This window comes from Komagataella phaffii, chromosome 4, assembly GCF_000027005.1.
Source record: "Komagataella phaffii GS115 chromosome 4, complete sequence".
NCBI classification, from domain to species: domain Eukaryota; kingdom Fungi; phylum Ascomycota; class Pichiomycetes; order Pichiales; family Pichiaceae; genus Komagataella; species Komagataella phaffii.
The window spans coordinates 1,094,908-1,110,616 of record NC_012966.1 but is presented as its reverse complement, the minus strand read 5'-3'; the positions used below and the strand labels follow the sequence as shown (position 1 = coordinate 1,110,616).

General features: G+C 43.3%; 10 protein-coding genes across 10 annotated transcripts; 5 read left to right on the top strand and 5 right to left on the bottom strand.

Annotated features, from left to right (window-relative positions):
* Nucleotides 1-380: 380 nt before the first annotated feature.
* On the top strand, nt 381-1,913 carry PAS_chr4_0568 (Palmitoylated, plasma membrane-bound casein kinase I isoform; the record flags this gene model as incomplete). The annotated part of the gene is made up of 1 exon (XM_002493963.1): nt 381-1,913. One exon carries the CDS (start codon nt 381-383, stop codon nt 1,911-1,913), a length of 1,533 nt encoding a protein of 510 aa, XP_002494008.1.
* A 55-nt stretch (nt 1,914-1,968) lies between these two features.
* PAS_chr4_0567 (uncharacterized protein) lies at nt 1,969-2,796 on the bottom strand (the record flags this gene model as incomplete). The annotated part of the gene is made up of 1 exon (XM_002493962.1): nt 1,969-2,796. One exon carries the CDS (start codon nt 2,794-2,796, stop codon nt 1,969-1,971), a length of 828 nt encoding a protein of 275 aa, XP_002494007.1.
* Nucleotides 2,797-3,193: 397 nt separating this feature from the next.
* On the top strand, nt 3,194-4,099 carry PAS_chr4_0566 (Subunit of both RNase MRP and nuclear RNase P; the record flags this gene model as incomplete). Its single annotated transcript, XM_002493961.1, has 1 exon — nt 3,194-4,099. The coding sequence occupies one exon, from the start codon at nt 3,194-3,196 to the stop codon at nt 4,097-4,099; it is 906 nt and encodes a 301-aa protein (XP_002494006.1).
* A 24-nt stretch (nt 4,100-4,123) lies between these two features.
* Nucleotides 4,124-4,921, bottom strand: PAS_chr4_0565 (Hypothetical protein; the record flags this gene model as incomplete). Its single annotated transcript, XM_002493960.1, has 1 exon — nt 4,124-4,921. The coding sequence occupies one exon, from the start codon at nt 4,919-4,921 to the stop codon at nt 4,124-4,126; it is 798 nt and encodes a 265-aa protein (XP_002494005.1).
* A 524-nt stretch (nt 4,922-5,445) lies between these two features.
* Nucleotides 5,446-6,471, top strand: PAS_chr4_0564 (Phosphatidylinositol transfer protein (PITP); the record flags this gene model as incomplete). The annotated part of the gene is made up of 1 exon (XM_002493959.1): nt 5,446-6,471. One exon carries the CDS (start codon nt 5,446-5,448, stop codon nt 6,469-6,471), a length of 1,026 nt encoding a protein of 341 aa, XP_002494004.1.
* Nucleotides 6,472-6,559: 88 nt separating this feature from the next.
* PAS_chr4_0563 (Subunit of the exosome, which is an essential complex present in both nucleus and cytoplasm) lies at nt 6,560-7,465 on the bottom strand (the record flags this gene model as incomplete). The annotated part of the gene is made up of 1 exon (XM_002493958.1): nt 6,560-7,465. One exon carries the CDS (start codon nt 7,463-7,465, stop codon nt 6,560-6,562), a length of 906 nt encoding a protein of 301 aa, XP_002494003.1.
* Nucleotides 7,466-7,880: 415 nt separating this feature from the next.
* On the bottom strand, nt 7,881-10,241 carry PAS_chr4_0977 (uncharacterized protein; the record flags this gene model as incomplete). The annotated part of the gene is made up of 1 exon (XM_002493957.1): nt 7,881-10,241. One exon carries the CDS (start codon nt 10,239-10,241, stop codon nt 7,881-7,883), a length of 2,361 nt encoding a protein of 786 aa, XP_002494002.1.
* A 320-nt stretch (nt 10,242-10,561) lies between these two features.
* PAS_chr4_0562 (uncharacterized protein) lies at nt 10,562-11,677 on the bottom strand (the record flags this gene model as incomplete). The annotated part of the gene is made up of 1 exon (XM_002493956.1): nt 10,562-11,677. One exon carries the CDS (start codon nt 11,675-11,677, stop codon nt 10,562-10,564), a length of 1,116 nt encoding a protein of 371 aa, XP_002494001.1.
* Nucleotides 11,678-12,256: 579 nt separating this feature from the next.
* On the top strand, nt 12,257-12,598 carry PAS_chr4_0561 (Mitochondrial intermembrane space protein, forms a complex with TIm8p; the record flags this gene model as incomplete). Its single annotated transcript, XM_002493955.1, has 1 exon — nt 12,257-12,598. One exon carries the CDS (start codon nt 12,257-12,259, stop codon nt 12,596-12,598), a length of 342 nt encoding a protein of 113 aa, XP_002494000.1.
* Nucleotides 12,599-12,822: 224 nt separating this feature from the next.
* PAS_chr4_0560 (Meiosis-specific protein of unknown function, required for spore wall formation during sporulation) lies at nt 12,823-15,503 on the top strand (the record flags this gene model as incomplete). Its single annotated transcript, XM_002493954.1, has 2 exons — nt 12,823-14,322; nt 14,451-15,503. The coding sequence occupies 2 exons, from the start codon at nt 12,823-12,825 to the stop codon at nt 15,501-15,503; spliced, it is 2,553 nt and encodes an 850-aa protein (XP_002493999.1).
* Between the last annotated feature and the right edge of the window lie 206 nt (nt 15,504-15,709).

The window sequence follows — 15,709 nt, the reverse complement described above, 5'->3', positions numbered from 1 at the left end:
CGACGGCATTCAATCCGGGTAATTTTTCACTTTGTGGAGTATGAGATTTCCCAATTCCGCGATCTACTTTATGTGCATCTTGGCCAATTACTTCCTCGCATTGCTTTCTATTTCCCACTTGTGTACCTCCGTCCAACGAATTCACCTCCCAAAGCCACCCAAAAAAAACAACAAAAAAACTGGAAACACTTAGTCCTCCACAGAATCCTCCGACCCTCCTAACATTTCCATTAGTTTTTCCTCTGGAAAGGTGAACTAATAACATCAAGTTGGGTGAATAGCTTCTTCGGCTCTAGCAAAATTCACAGTTGTCACCACGTTTCACTATTTTGTTCATTACTTCTTTCGGGTTTTTTATATAGTTTTATGACCTGTTAGAAATGTCATCCAGACAACCAATCGTATCAGCAAGTCCAGCCCAGGCTGCTGCTATTGCAGCGAGTCCAAGTCCTCAAGTCCAGGCGCCAGCCCAGGGGACTCCGGGCCAAGTCCAGTCTCCGGTCCAGGCAAATGCTCAGATCCAACAGCAGCAGCAACAGCAGCAGCATCAGCAGCTATTGAACAGTTCTCAATCAACTTCTAGTCAAGTCGTGGGCATGCACTACAAAATCGGCAAGAAGATCGGAGAAGGCTCGTTCGGTGTACTTTTCGAAGGAACCAATATGCTCAACTCCCTTCCAGTAGCCATAAAGTTTGAACCTCGCAAGACTGAGGCTCCTCAACTGAGAGATGAGTACAGAACCTACAAGCATCTGGCGGGTTGCGAAGGCATCCCCAAGGCCTACTATTTTGGCCAAGAAGGTCTGCATAACATTTTGGTCATCGACTTATTGGGTCCCTCTCTGGAGGACCTCTTTGAGTGGTGTGGCCGCAGGTTCTCTGTGAAAAGTGTCGTATTTGTAGCCGTGCAGATGCTCACCCTTATCGAAACAGTCCACAGTCATGACCTTATCTACAGAGATATCAAGCCTGATAACTTTTTGATTGGTAGGCCAGGGTTACCTGACGAGAACAAAGTTCATCTCATTGACTTTGGTATGGCCAAACAATATAGAGATCCAAGGACTAAGCAGCACATTCCTTATAGAGAGAAAAAATCTCTCAGTGGTACTGCCCGTTACATGTCCGTCAATACCCATTTGGGTAGAGAACAATCGAGAAGAGATGACTTAGAGGCCCTTGGTCACGTCTTTTTTTACTTCCTGAGAGGCCAACTGCCATGGCAAGGATTGAAGGCACCTACGAACAAACAAAAGTACGAGAAAATTGGTGAGAAGAAACGTACAACCCCTGTTTATGATTTGTGTTCCGGTCTCCCTCGCCAATTTGCCCAATATCTGGAAACCGTACGAAACCTCGGTTTCGATAGCGATCCAGATTACGAAGGCTACAGAAGACTTTTGTTATCTGCATTGGATGACATTAATGAAACCGTGGATGGCCAATACGACTGGATGAAATTGAATGGGGGAAGAGGTTGGGATGCCTCCATCAACAAAAAGCCTAATTTACACGGATATGGTCATCCAAACCCTCCAGGAGAGCGTGATAGGCATCATCGTCATAGCCAGCAACGCAAGTCTAGACAACAACAACAGGCTGCTACTTCAGGAGGTGGCGTGCTATCCGGTAATTACAACAGGCCGCTCCCAACGCTTCCTAATAACCAGCAGCGACCTCCGCAAAACAATTCAGCATCGCAACAGCAACAACAGCGTCGGAACCAGCAGTATCAACAGCCAGCGATTTCCCAAGCTCAGCTATTACATTCACAAACTTCGCAAACCAACGTTGCAAACACTAATTCTCCAACCAGGGATCCTAGAATAAAACAATCGTACAATCAACAGGAGGATGCAGATTCCAGAAAGTCCAAGCGTGGATTTTGGTCGAAAATACTGTGTTGTTCATGAATTAGAGGTGAGTTATAAAAAAGTTAAGTTAAATATCATTTTAGAAATTAGGTATTTACAATGCAGTTCCACGCACTAAATACAAATGGTCTGCGTCTTTTATCTCTTGACTCACTCTACCATTAGCGGGAACAAATATAAAATCGTCTGAACTTTGCTCCCCTGATCTGGGGTCCCTGAAAATGGTCAGCCTTTTGAGTTCGTCTGTAGTCTTGTTATTTTCGTTTTTGATCTTCATTTCTTTGGCCGTATAGTCTAGTAATCTACCAACGGGCCAACTTCTGGAAACGTAGTAGCATTTCTGGTTGTTCTCGCTGGGGAGGTTGTCTTCTGAGACGTATTGTACATAGTAATGAACTCTTTCCGAAAGGGAGATTTTGGGGTCTCCCTTAGCCTCTGCTTTCAACTTGGCCAACTGAATAATTTTTTGAGATGCAGACGGGCTTGACGAAGTGGACGATTTCTTTTTGGGTTTCAAACTGAAAACGCTGGATTTCTTGGTAGTGGCCCGTGAAGACGAAATAAATTTCTTCAATCTTGCCAACGCCTGTTTTGCAGGGTCGGATAACGATGATGTGCTTTTGGAGGAGGACTGTGATGAGGGTGTAAGCTTCTGTGATGGGGGTTCTAGAATGTAACCTTTCGGCCTTTCTGGGAACAAGCTCTTCGATGATTGGACTTGTCTATGCTCTTGTAGTCTGGACTGATTAGATTTCTGGGGTTTCTTTGGACAGTTGTGTTCATTCAAGTGGGATCTGTGTTGCTCACAGTAAACTAACCCACAATTATAGGGGCATTTGAAGGGAAGAAAATCAATTTGGTTGCATATTTGGCAATGCTCACCAATTTCCATCAAAGTAGTTCCTTTGTCAAAGTCCGTCATTAGGGATTGGCCGATATTCTGTGACACTTTGGGGAAGATCAGAGAATTGAAGGTTGCAGGAAGGTTGGAGATTAGCGATCGAAATGGGATCTCGGGTTTATATAGAAATCTTGGGAGGCAAAAAGTACATGTCCAGTGGCAATACTCAAAAAAGTGAATGGAATATTCGGGAACAAAAATGGATAAGCTGATATGGAGACAAGGGCCACTTTTAAGAACGTTGCGTCCGTTGTGGCTACTTTGAGTCACATTCTTAGCCCATTAAGTTCTGGCAGAACTTTGGAACTGATTTATTATATTCCTTTTACTTCGCGTACTTCTCCGTCCAAATGTCCTTCTAGAGCTCTCCACCCAGCACAATATATCTCGCTATCAATCTCAAATTTTCTGTTCTTCAATGCTCTGTGACTTGAACATCCCATGGCCGGTTGCGTCCTACAACCAGAGGCCCACTATGTTGCAAGTGCATTCTCTCAAACAGATTCTTTGCACACTAGAAGAACTGGGCTATTCACAGGTGGCATTCAATTTTGAGCTGATTCCTCCAAACAAGGTTCCTAATGACACTAAAACTCCCAATCCAATAGACCTTTCATTATTCAAAGAGTTCAAAGGAAGAATCAAGTTATACACCAGAATAACACTAGTCATAGATGATCCATCCCAGTGTCAAGGGCTGAGCAAGTTGACCCGAGCCTTTGATATCATTGCTGTTAGACCCAGAAGTGAAAGAGCCCTGCAACTAGCAGTATCAAGCTTGGAATGCGATCTAATTACGTTTAATTACGGAGAAAGACTGCCGTGCTATTTGAAACACAAAACTGTATGTTCAGCTATAGAAAAAGGCATTCTGTTTGAGATAGTCTACTGTGCAGCTGTAGATGGACCAGCTGGTAGCATTTCAACGGATAATGGAATAACAGATGCAGGCATTAGCAGGAAGCATTTCTTCAATGGTGTAGCTTCTTTAATTAGAGCATCTCGTTCAAGGGGATTGGTTATCTCCAGTGGTGCTACCAATCCCCTATTATGCCGGAACTCATATGATGTAATTAACCTGTTGACGGTGTTAGGCCTTGCCAGTTCCACTTCAAAACAATGCGTATCATCATCCCCCGCCAAAGTATTATTAAATGGAACTCTTCGAATTAGGAGCTATAAACAAACAGCTGCCATAGGGGACGAGCCTTTAGCTGGTGGGGTTGGCAGTGCTTCCGAGAGAGGGAACTCTGTATCACATTTCAAAAGAAAACTAGAAGATAATACTGTATTACAACGTCAAAAGAAAAAGCTATCGAGCTAATGCCATTATGTATATTTAGAAATGTCATGAATTGTATATGAATACGTTGTTCTTGGGAGATCTTGAGCTGTGATGTCTCTTCGAAGGCGTCTTTGATTGAAGTGGCGTGGTCCTCTTCGAAGACTGCGTAATTTCTTCGGATGACTTTGCATTACCTTTCAACGATTTGCCATCTTTTACTGCTATAGACACCGTACCTTTCACTCCTCTGGTGATAGGTTCATATTTCTCACCTTTCTGCAGAGCCATCTTGAATCCTCCGGGGACCCTCATTTTTTCTGTCTTTGGTGCTTGGTTGAAACGAATGCCTTCCTTGAACATTTTGCTTTTCAATAGAGCTTCCTGTCTAGCTTTTTGCATTATTGGCGTCTTGTGTGCCTGGAATTGCTCTGGTCGTTTCCTCCTCGCCGATGGATCAATCAACTGATCTATCTGGACAATTCTTGACTCTTGTTTCTTTCTATTTAATCTCTGTGTTGTTTTCTTCAATCGCTCTGTTGCATCCTTCCTCAAGTCCTCCATTTCCTGTCTATATTTCATGTAAAGATCTTTTGGCTTTGTTCGTCTCAGCCTCCCATCATTCAGAGGTCTGTTGGAGAAATCTTTTTCTATCAGGTTCTGCCATATCTTGTCTGTACTAAGCGCCAAATGGGGACACATTTTTTCAATAGCTTCCAGTTGATGTGCACCCATTTTGGCCAGGATTGGCTCTACTACATGAACAGGCACTTCCCCAACATCTTTGATCAACTTGATGGATCTTATACATTTGGCAGAGGCAAGCTCATACAGTGAGCGAGCTCCTCTCAGTTTCTCTTTCATCGGCTTTTCGAAAGTTTAAGGGTAGTTGGGGGTAAGTTACTGGATGTTCTTTGGAGAGATGCTTGGTAAGGTAGTATATTTCTTGATAGATTACTTGGATGTTGGATGTCTGGCACAATTGCGAGGATGACAGATGTCGAGCAATCAGTAAAAGAGAGGCCACACGACACGACAGAAGACCTAGACAGGCTATGCAGACACCTGAAACTACAACTAAACTTCACGATTACAGAATACTGGGAAAGCATCGACTAGCACTCTTATTAAAGGAGAAACCCCCTCCTTTCTACCTCAGTACCCCCTATTCACGGAAGTATTTTCTTTGACAGCTTCCGTTCCGAAATACGTTCCAGTATTAACCGCGAATTATGAAATTAACGTTGGATTTATCAGCATAAATGAAATAAACGAATCGATGGGGTCCTTCCTTTTCTTCTCCTGCTGCATAACTCGCCACTTTTTTCCCACCCTTTTACACTCTTCATCTAAGAGCCAATTAGGTACTCAGACGTTCAAGAGCTTTAATGTTGGGCTTTGGAAAGAAATCCTCGTCGAAATCTGCCCCCAAGGTTCCCTCTGAAGACCTCGGCCCGGAAGTTTATCTACCTTTTACCGACCCACTTGATTCCGTGAAACCCCCAAAGGAAGCTGAACTGACCGCCGAACAGCAGAAGCTGTATGACCAGGTTCTGGAGTACTTCAGCAACGAAGATCTTAGGATCCCCGTGACGGAGAAAAACTCGTCTTCGTCAGATCATCAGCCACTGAGCTATGATGAGAAGGCCTGGTTGACGCGCGAGGCCATCTTACGATACTTGAGGGCTACTAAATGGCATTATAAAGACTGCATTGATCGCATTGAGGGCACTATTGCATGGAGAAGGGAGTTTGGAATCTCTGCTCAATTGGACGACTCTTTGAACACTGTCACCGCAGAACTGGTATCTCCTGAGAATGAAACAGGCAAGGAAGTGATCCTGGGATTTGAAAATGATGCTAGGCCATGTCTTTACTTGAAACCAGGTCGTCAGAACACCAAAACATCACATAGACAGGTTCAGCACTTGGTATTCATGTTGGAGAGAGTCATTGACTACATGCCTTCAGGCCAAGATTCCTTGGCGTTATTGATCGATTTCAAGCAGCATCCCGAAGTAGCAGCCAATGTTTCAACTTCCAAGATCCCACCAATTGGTGTAGGCCGTCAAGTCTTACATATTTTACAAACCCATTATCCCGAACGTCTTGGGAAGGCTTTATTGACCAATATTCCATGGTTGGGATGGACGTTCCTAAAAGTAATCCATCCATTCATCGATCCATTAACCAGGGAGAAACTTGTCTTTGACGAGCCATTCATCCAGTACTGCCCAAAAGAACAACTAGACCGTGAATTCGAAGGAGATGTCAATTTTGTCTATGACCATGCCAAATATTGGCCCGAAATGCTAAAAATTGCAAGAGAGAAGAAAGAGCACTACATGCAGCGTTTCGAAGAACTCGGTGCTACCATCGGCCTGAGTGAAATTGACCTCAGAGCATCATTTTAGTAGGAGAAAGATACAGAAGAAAATTAAGAGCAGCAAAAAAACAAAAAAATATGATAGATTTAATATGAATAATGTGATATAATGCATTTTATGAGAAGGGTTTGGCACACTTCCTCTCTTCTATAACCCCTGTAGTAGGATCTATCATCGTTTGCCAATCAACAGCGTACATGGCATTACCTGCACCGCCGTTGGATTTAGCCAGGATAACCCCAAGGTCGTTTCTTGCTGTGGACATGTAGTAATTGGAACCATCACCTAGGGAGATTACGATTGCTCTCAACACATCTCCTGGACGAAAGCATTTATTTATCTGGACTTTATCTCTATTAGTGGACTGAACGTCTTGTGACCTTATAATTCCTTTGAAGGTTTCTCCAATGTCGGACCTTTGAGCAATCAGCGATGCAGAGGTCGCTATAGCATTGATAAAAGAGGAAGCTCCAGATCCTCCACCAGAAGCAATGGCTCCAGATCCGTTCGAACCCACTCCTGATTCTTCACCAACATTACCTCTTCCTTCCACGGCTAACACTTCAACATTTGCTTGCCTTTGAGATATTCTTGTGACTCTTACTAGAACAATGTCACCTTCTTGAGGAAGACTACTTCCCTTCAGGTAAGCTTCATCTTTTTTACTTATATGAGGAACTTGAGAGTCTTCGTATTCAATCTTGTTATTCTTGAAGGGGACTACAATCACCACGTATTCACGATTTTCTGACTTCTTTGCCTCTACATTCTCTTCATCACTCCTCAAAAAAACACAGACTTGTCCCAGTACGGTTGCCGTTATGGTTGGGATCTGTGATGTGGAGTTCTCTTTGCCTAGTTCTAAATTATCCAATCTGGTGCCAGGACCAGCAAAAAAGTGGCATCTGCAATCTTTACCTGTTTCAGGTTCATTCAAGTCTTCAATGGAAGGTATCTTGCCCGAATACTCAGGAGCCAAGACCATTCCAGGGACAGCCAACTTGGGTATTTCGATTGTCATTTGGGTGATGGTGGATACTTAGGAAATGAAAGTTTTCAGTGCTCGCGACATGTTGGGACTATCTGGGCGGAAAACTGAATCGCCCACCCAGCAGGGGGGCACATATTTTTTTTCTCACCGCAGGATTCTTGCTCCCACACATGTCTGTCAAGTTCCCCGATTACGTTGATGGTAAACCACCAGTCATCTCACTGTTCCAATATGACAGTGCAGGGTGGGCTAAGGAAACCGCTGTCGATGTTAAAGAGTCTGAGTCCGGCAAATACTTTGTTGCTGTGAACATTCAGAAACCAGACGAAGTTGTAGCCAGATTTGAAGATATTGCGACTCCACTACTTCAAAAAGTGTTCACAGATGCTCATCAAACCTACGGAGAGAAATAATTGTATTAGTAGTAAATAAAAGAGTTCCAAAGTTAAAAAAAGTGCGTATAACAACGTGATTCTTCGTGGATCTCCATCTCTGCCTTCAATGTGTTCAGTTCTTCTTTAATTTGTTGGGCGAGCATAGGAGTTAACCTATTGCAAGTAGCTGTCTCTGGATGTCTATCATACTCTAGTCCGGTGTATGTGTCGTATAGAATGATTCTGGAATTAAATCTGACATTGCATTGTTGTTTGTAAACAGCTTCTACCGAGTCTGTCATTAGTAGTGAAGTGTGCGATTGGTTGGAAGGAATTAGATACTTGGAGGATGACTCTTTGCAAGTTGGTCCTCTTAGTCCACGGAAAGACATTGAAATTGGTCTATTGTCGTTATCATCCAGGTTGTCTGGAATAAATCCACCAAAGACTGGCGATTTGGGAGATCTTGATTTGGAAATAGACAGCTTTTCAACAGAATCTTCCACAAGATCATGATTTTCATCTTGCAATAGCTCTGGTTGGCTGTCTTGATGCAGAAGGTCGTTTTCATCGATCACATCGCTGCCAAAAATCTCTCCACTATTCAAGGAGTTGATATCGAAATCGAAATCGATTGGAATGTCTCCTCCAAAATCGATGAAATCAGCAAATTCTGCTAACTCTTCTTCGTTTTGGATGCTTTGTTTTGACATTATACTACCCACTTTCAGCGATCTCTGGGATCTCGACCTCTCCAAAGATTTGATGCTTTCGATCTCTTTAGGGTCTAGAGATTTAGGGAAAATAGACTCTCCACCATGCAAATAATTGGAAGTTTCTGGCTCTCCCAAGTTAAATGAATCTTCAAACGTTTCGATATTAATACCAAGCCCTGATTCTATGCTATGTTCTTCAGACAAGATAGATCGGGTGTTCTTTGGTGAGTAGTGAAGGCGGGGAGAGGAAGTGCATGAGTGGAGATCGAAGTTTTCAATGTTGATAGTGTCAGGTGTAGCAGTAGCGCTTGCTATATCATGTACTGAGGCGTTATGGAACCTGTAATTGTTCGGTGATTCAAGGCGACAGACATCAGCCATTGAAGCGGATCTTGTCGTTCTAATGGTGGATTCTGAAGGTATATTTGAAGGTAAGACATCTTTCTTGGTTGCAGAAACCGGCTGCGAGATTGTCGTCTTTGACGCATTCTTACCTTTTTCCTTGGATTGTTTTTTTGTTAGTGAAAAGACACTCTTCTTTTTCTTGTCTTTAGTTGGCTCTTTAATCTCTGACTTTTTCGATTTAAACAATTGTTTGAAGCTCATTCTCTTCTTCTTTGTAGAAGTAAGATCAGTCACAGACTTTGACTTGGCGATGGGGTTTGGAGTCGGAAGAACCTTCTCGGTGGGCTGCTCAGAAAGTCCTAGCAATGTCACTGAAGATAAGGATTTCTGTTGTGGTTGACTTGCTGGAGTATTATCTGGTGCAGTTGTTTTCTGAACAACCTTTATTGTAGGAAGTTCCCCGAATGTTTGCGCATACTGTTCAGCCTCCTCTAGCATAGAAACAAAAGACGTGCTATCTACATCAGAAACAGAAGCGCTAACAGAACGAATCTGGGACTTGGAAGATGATTCAGATGCGGCAGCATTGGAAATAGATGGTGGTGGTGTCAAATCGGCATTGTCTTTGGGGTCCTCCTCTTGGACAACAACTGGACTTTGGTCTAAATAGCTTATTTCTTGAGGAGCGGTCAAAGCGGGGATAACAGCAACACCAACAGCGGCACCGACTTCTGAGGCATCAGCCTCGCTATTCAAGTCGATCAGATCAACCAAGTTGTCTTCGGCATCATCTACGACATCAATCTTCTCGACGGGCTCGTCGTGTGTGAGTTGTGTTAGGGTTTCCATGGAATGGATGGGCGTGTCAAAATCATCGTCTAAAATCTCTTCAGAAATGACACTTATCCTATTGGACTTACCGATATCGCTCTTGGCACTGGTCTTTTTGTTGACAATCTCCTCTAAGGCTTTGATACTGGGACTAGTGGAGATGGTGAACTTTTGAGTCAGAGTTTCCTTGGTGTCCGTGACGGCTAAATTCTTGAACGACTCTGAGTTTTTCAACGAGGAGAAGCTGTTTACTGATGAAGAAAGAATCAAAGAGCGCCTCAAATCAGCAACGTGGTTCTTATCTTGGTTTTGGCTCTGAGACACAACTGAGGGGCCCTTATAAAATCCCATATTGAAGAAATCCTCCTTTCTAGCTAGCAGGCCAGGCGAAGACTCTACGCTGGTCTGGAAGGAATCCTGGTGATCATCGTACTTGAAGAATTCCTCGTCCTGCGTACTCATTGTCACTATGGAATCCTTTGAACAAGATCCTGTCTTTCTATGAACCGGGGTGGAAGTGACAGTGTTAACTAGATACATTTGACTAAAGGACTCAATTGGGGACTTTCAACTTCACTTTCGATGGGCGGCAGCGGGTGCGTGAAGTGAATGAAAGAATGAAAGGTGGGTTCCGTGGGTGTGTTTCCTCCTTCTGACAATTCTTTTTCTGTTTCTGTTTAAGAGATTTTTATTGAGACAGGGCAAAAATACAGGTTGCCCGAATAGGAAAAACACCAAACACGTCAAATACCGTTTTACGCGCTTCCGCGAACGACAGGTACCAACTGCCTCCTCCTACATGCAAGGCGAAAAGACTTTTTAATAAAAATATTTAGTGTGCAACTACTACCAGGCTAGAATTACATAAGCACACAGTTGGGTTCGTCAGGGTTGGATGGCTTGGATCCTCCCTTTTTCATCCTGGAGAATTGCGAACGTTTGGAGAAGTTACGGCCGGTGCTGCTCGTAACAGCTTTCTTTTTCAAGTCCATGTTGGTGGTAGACCCCATTCTGGCACGATTAGGAGAGGGAACACCGCCAGTGGTGGAGACCACATCCATTGTGGACGCTAGAGACTGACGGCCCGAGAAAAACGAGCTTGCAGCTGAAGCAGTAGGAGTGACGTTGGTAGTATCGGCTAGAGAGCTTGTCGTGGAGGCATTTTCTTCGAATAAAACAGAATCCGTGTCAGAGAGCAATGATTTTCTTCCAGAGTCGATCATGTTGGGGGGCTCATATCTCACTATAGGATCGATTCCTCCTTGCAAAATAGAGTTTGCCAGGAAACAGTACAAACGAATCCATAGCTCTTCTAATTCAACAGAGAACTGTGACATGTCCTTAGAGTATCTGTCTCTAAACGTCTTGACTAAAGCCTCTCCCATTTTTTTGAAGTAAGGAGGATCAATACCCAAGATTCTGGCATGCCGCCGTCCCAAGTTCTCCAGATAGTCATGCATGGCTGCCAGGTCCCCCAGGTTGACAACCGCCGAGTTCATTACCCCAGCAAATGATATGGCCTGATGCTTGATGCTGGGGAAAAGTTTCTCCACTCCAGGGATCATGGTGATTAAATTGTTGTAGAATTGGACGCAGAACGTTGATGATGCGAAGCTGGCTGTGTTGACGTTGAGGATTTTCGTAGTTGATCTGCTTTTTGAGGATTTTGCGTTCGAAGTGGCAAGATTCTCACCATTAACACCTGAGTTTGTAACATCCATAGACAAAATATCAGCCCAAGAGTTCTGGACCATTTCTATCTCTCTACTGGACAACTTCAAAGTCACGGCGTATTGTTTTTGGGGCACAATCTCGCTGTTGGGGAACCAATTATTCTGGAAGTTCGTATGCAGGGTACTGTTACTTATCGTAGAGGAATGGGAAGCTGTTCTATGCAACTTGGGCGATTGGTCCACTGCAAAACCTTTCACGGAGCTGCTGGTGTTGCTTTTGGTCCTTGATGCGGCAACTGACATTGAACTTGGGTGGGGAGATACTTGAACTTTTTGGTTTTTTAAGGCTGATTTGAGATCTGATGGTTGATTTGATACCGAAATTTCCTCGATATCCGGACAACAGGGGTGGTTGTTTGAGATCTTAATTTGGATAACAGTTTTACAGTTATTGCTGTCATCTGGAAGCTGATTGCAAATGATTCAGACTGGGTGGGAGGTCGGATAAACGTTGGCCACTACTAGAGGTTAATTTTTATTTAACTAGGAGTCGGTTTGCCACAACTCTCAGATGATCTGTTGTATCACTCTCTAAACAGGAAGATGTCGGATGGAAGCAATCGAAACTTTGTTAATGTTTCAGTCGCTGTTTACGTTGACAGGGACAGCTGATGAGCATTTCTGCTAATACCAAATCATTATTCTGCTGCTCTCCCCAAGCTTCAATGCCCGCTGACTCTCTACACTTCTATAACTGAAACAATTTACCCCAACTCCCATAGTGCATCACTCAAGTTAATTTTTTTTTACTCCCAAACACCACTAATTTTTCACTCTATCTGACAGTGCAAAGTCCAACCAACCACCTAGTAACCAGCTCTCATGTCAAGTTTCGGATCCCTATTTGGAGGTTCAAATAATTCTACCACTCCACTTTCAACATCTACCTCTTCCATGAGCTCCCCCCAATCCACACAGTTGAAGAATCAAATTCAGCAGCAGATCTCCCAAGAGCTAGCCATGGCCCAGGCCACTGAACTGGTTAACAAGCTTACTGAAAACTGTTTCCAACAGTGCATTACCAAGCCCACCAACAGTTATTCTTCTTCAGAAGAAACATGTGTGAATCAGTGCATTGGAAAGTACATGTCTGCTTGGAACGTCATCTCTCGTCACTACATTGCTAGAATCCAAAAGGCTTCCGCTTCTGGAGAACTCCATTAATGTACATAGAAAAGGAATAGACAGTGGTCTTAAGATATAAGGGTTGTCAACAACGTACAAAAGTAATAATTCTGAGGAGCGGAGGAAACTATTCGTTTTTTGGCTCTTTAAGGCCCTTTCTAGGTGATTCGCTCAGGGCTCCACTGGAGTGAGTAGTTCTCCCCCAGAAATCCTTCCAGCTTCCACAAACTCAAACCTCCAACCAAACGAAAGAACTTTCCAAAATGAACACTTCTTCAAGGGTATTCGACTTTCTGAACACCTCACAATCTGGGAAGGCTCATCAATCTTCTGGTATCTCATCTCAGGCCTTCTTTTCATCGATATCGTTTGCTCTAGCCATTTTTCTCATACAGGTACTTGCATTTTCTTACCTAAGAAAAAAATTCCGGTACATTTACCAACCAAGATCATACTTCGTAGAGGACCGTTGTAAAGTCCCACCTCCACGTAACTCATTCGTTGGATGGTGCTCTACAGTGTTCCGTACACCCCTTGTCTCCTATAACGACTTGGGGTTGGACGCTTACCTGTTTCTGAGATTTCTGACTATATTGATAGTTCTTTTTGGAGGTCTAAGCCTAACATGTATACCGATACTAGTCCCGATCAACTTCACTGGAAACGTCAAGGAGCTACAATCTACAGGACTGGACAAAGTATCAATTTCCAATGTCTCTATGGAGAAAAGTGCCAGGTACTTCTGGCATTGTCTGATGGCCAACATTACGATAGTATGGTTCCACTTGATCCTGATCCATGAGCTGTATCACTGCGTACAATTGAAACGTCAGAAATTGCTAAGCCTTGCAACTTATTATCCCGAAAACTCTAATCCCCTAAAGACCATCATTCTAACCAATGTCAGCTTGAAAAATAGAAACAAAGAGCGTCTTCGTGATATATTCAGCATACTCCCAGGAGGTGTTTCTGATATTTGGTTCACCTACAACCATGACAAATTGGATGGTTTGGTCCAAGACTACAAATTTTATCGTGGCGTACTGGAGAAACAGATACTACGAAAGATGCGGAAGCAGCTGAATAATCCTGATCCAACCTTTGAAAGAGAAATGTTTACTATGAATAAACCAATAGAGATTTTCGGAAGCAAAATGCAATGCAGATTCCCCATTGGCATGAAATACATCCAAAGAGTCCACTCAATTGAATATTGCCTTGAAAAAATGACCGCAATCAAGTTTCAAATCAACAAACGAAGACTTGAAATCGTGTCACATATCGACGACCCGACTTATCTTCAAACACACGGGATAACCTCCACAGATAATGTATTCATCACCTTGAACAATCAGCTTTCGACCTACATGGCCAAACAGTTGCTATTGAGCTCCAACTATTTTGAAATGGATGAATGTTACGTGGAACTAAATGCGAAAGACATTATATGGGATAATCTTCAAATTCAAAATAGTTTCATCAAACGATGCCGAAAATATTTCACCAAGGTTGCAATGCTGCTGATTATCATTGGATGGGTCGTACCCGTAGCCTTTGTCGGTTTGGTCTCACATCTGCCATATTTGACCGCTTTGATCCCAATGTTGGCGTGGATAAATAAATTACCAGCAACCATGAAGAATATCGTCTCAGGCTTGCTACCAACTATTGCATTGTCTTTGTTAACAGAGGCCGTTTATGAGACATTCAGAAACCTTTGTAGGTATCAGGGGATACTGACAGGGGCAAAGCTAGAGCTGGAGGTACAAAAATGGCTATTTTTGTTTCTCTTTGTACAGGTGTTTCTAGTTGTTAGCATTTCATCAGGTATCACTTCTGTTTTCCAGAACTTACTCCAGAATCCGATATCCATCCCAAAGTTGGTTGCAAGAGACCTTCCAAAGGCTTCGAACTTCTTTTTTCCTTCATTGTCGTCAGAGGACTGGCATACTCAGGCAACTTGCTTCTTCAATTGAATCAGTTGCTGCACAAAGTCATCATATTCAAGTTTAGAACAGGAACACCCAGGCAACGGTTCAAGATTCTGGTAACTCTGCCCAAACAGCATTGGGGGTCAATTTACCCATTTTTCTCCCTGATAGGTTCAATAGGACTGGCATATAGTATTCTGAGTCCACTGATCTTGATAATCTGCACGGTGATCTTTTCTGTAGTTCTTTTCAGTTACAAACACTGTCTTCTCTATGTTGTGGATTACCGAAACGAAAGTGAGACATTTGGAAAGCTGTACACGGTGGCACTGCGTCAGTTATACGCCGGTGTTTATTGTCTAGAGATTTGTCTGGTAGGATTTTTCTTCCTGGTAGGAGACCACGATGAGAATGGGCATTACCTGAGATCTTCTTCGTTTACCCTGGGTATGTACATGGGTGTCACTATGCTAGTTACAACTTATATCCACATCAAGATCAACCAAAAGTTTGATAGGACTTATGACATGCTGCCCTTGGACCTGTGTAGTTACTTTCAACACGAAAGTGAGAAAGACAGTAGGCGACATAAAGATGAAAAGACAGCGGAAACTCGTAAACCACCAACTCAAGATCGAATACTAATGCTACACAAGTCCCTCTCTTACCAGCCAGAGGTTGTTTGGATCCCAAGAGACCAGGTGGGCTTGAGCCAATTCGTCATTTCAAACTTTTCACCGCCAAGTGATGCGATAATTCCTATTATTGACTCCGGATCTGTGATTAGTATGGATGGTCAAGTGTCAATATGCAGTGGGCCACTTTCTCGATTTGATCGGTCTGCAGAGCTGGTGAACTCGCAATTTATTTTTAGCACGTCAATGACAGATAGTCAAGTTTTAAGTTCAGACCAAAGACCAACCATATGCCATTCTAGAAGCTCTGCAGCGCCAACCCAAGGGAACTCAGCCCCCAAGCGCTCACCTTCGCGAGTACCCCCTCCGTCATCTTGATCTATTGTGTGGTTTTCTCTGGCACGGAATCATGCGCGCATTGCATTACCACAACAACCCCCTGCCATCACCTTGGCACCTGCGTGATTCTCCTTCAACGCGCGCATTGTACATATTTCATACCAGCCATCCTATTTGTACCGACTATTAATAGTTTTGTCCTGGATATAAAAAATCTCACAAAGATCCTTCGTTCACGGCCAAAA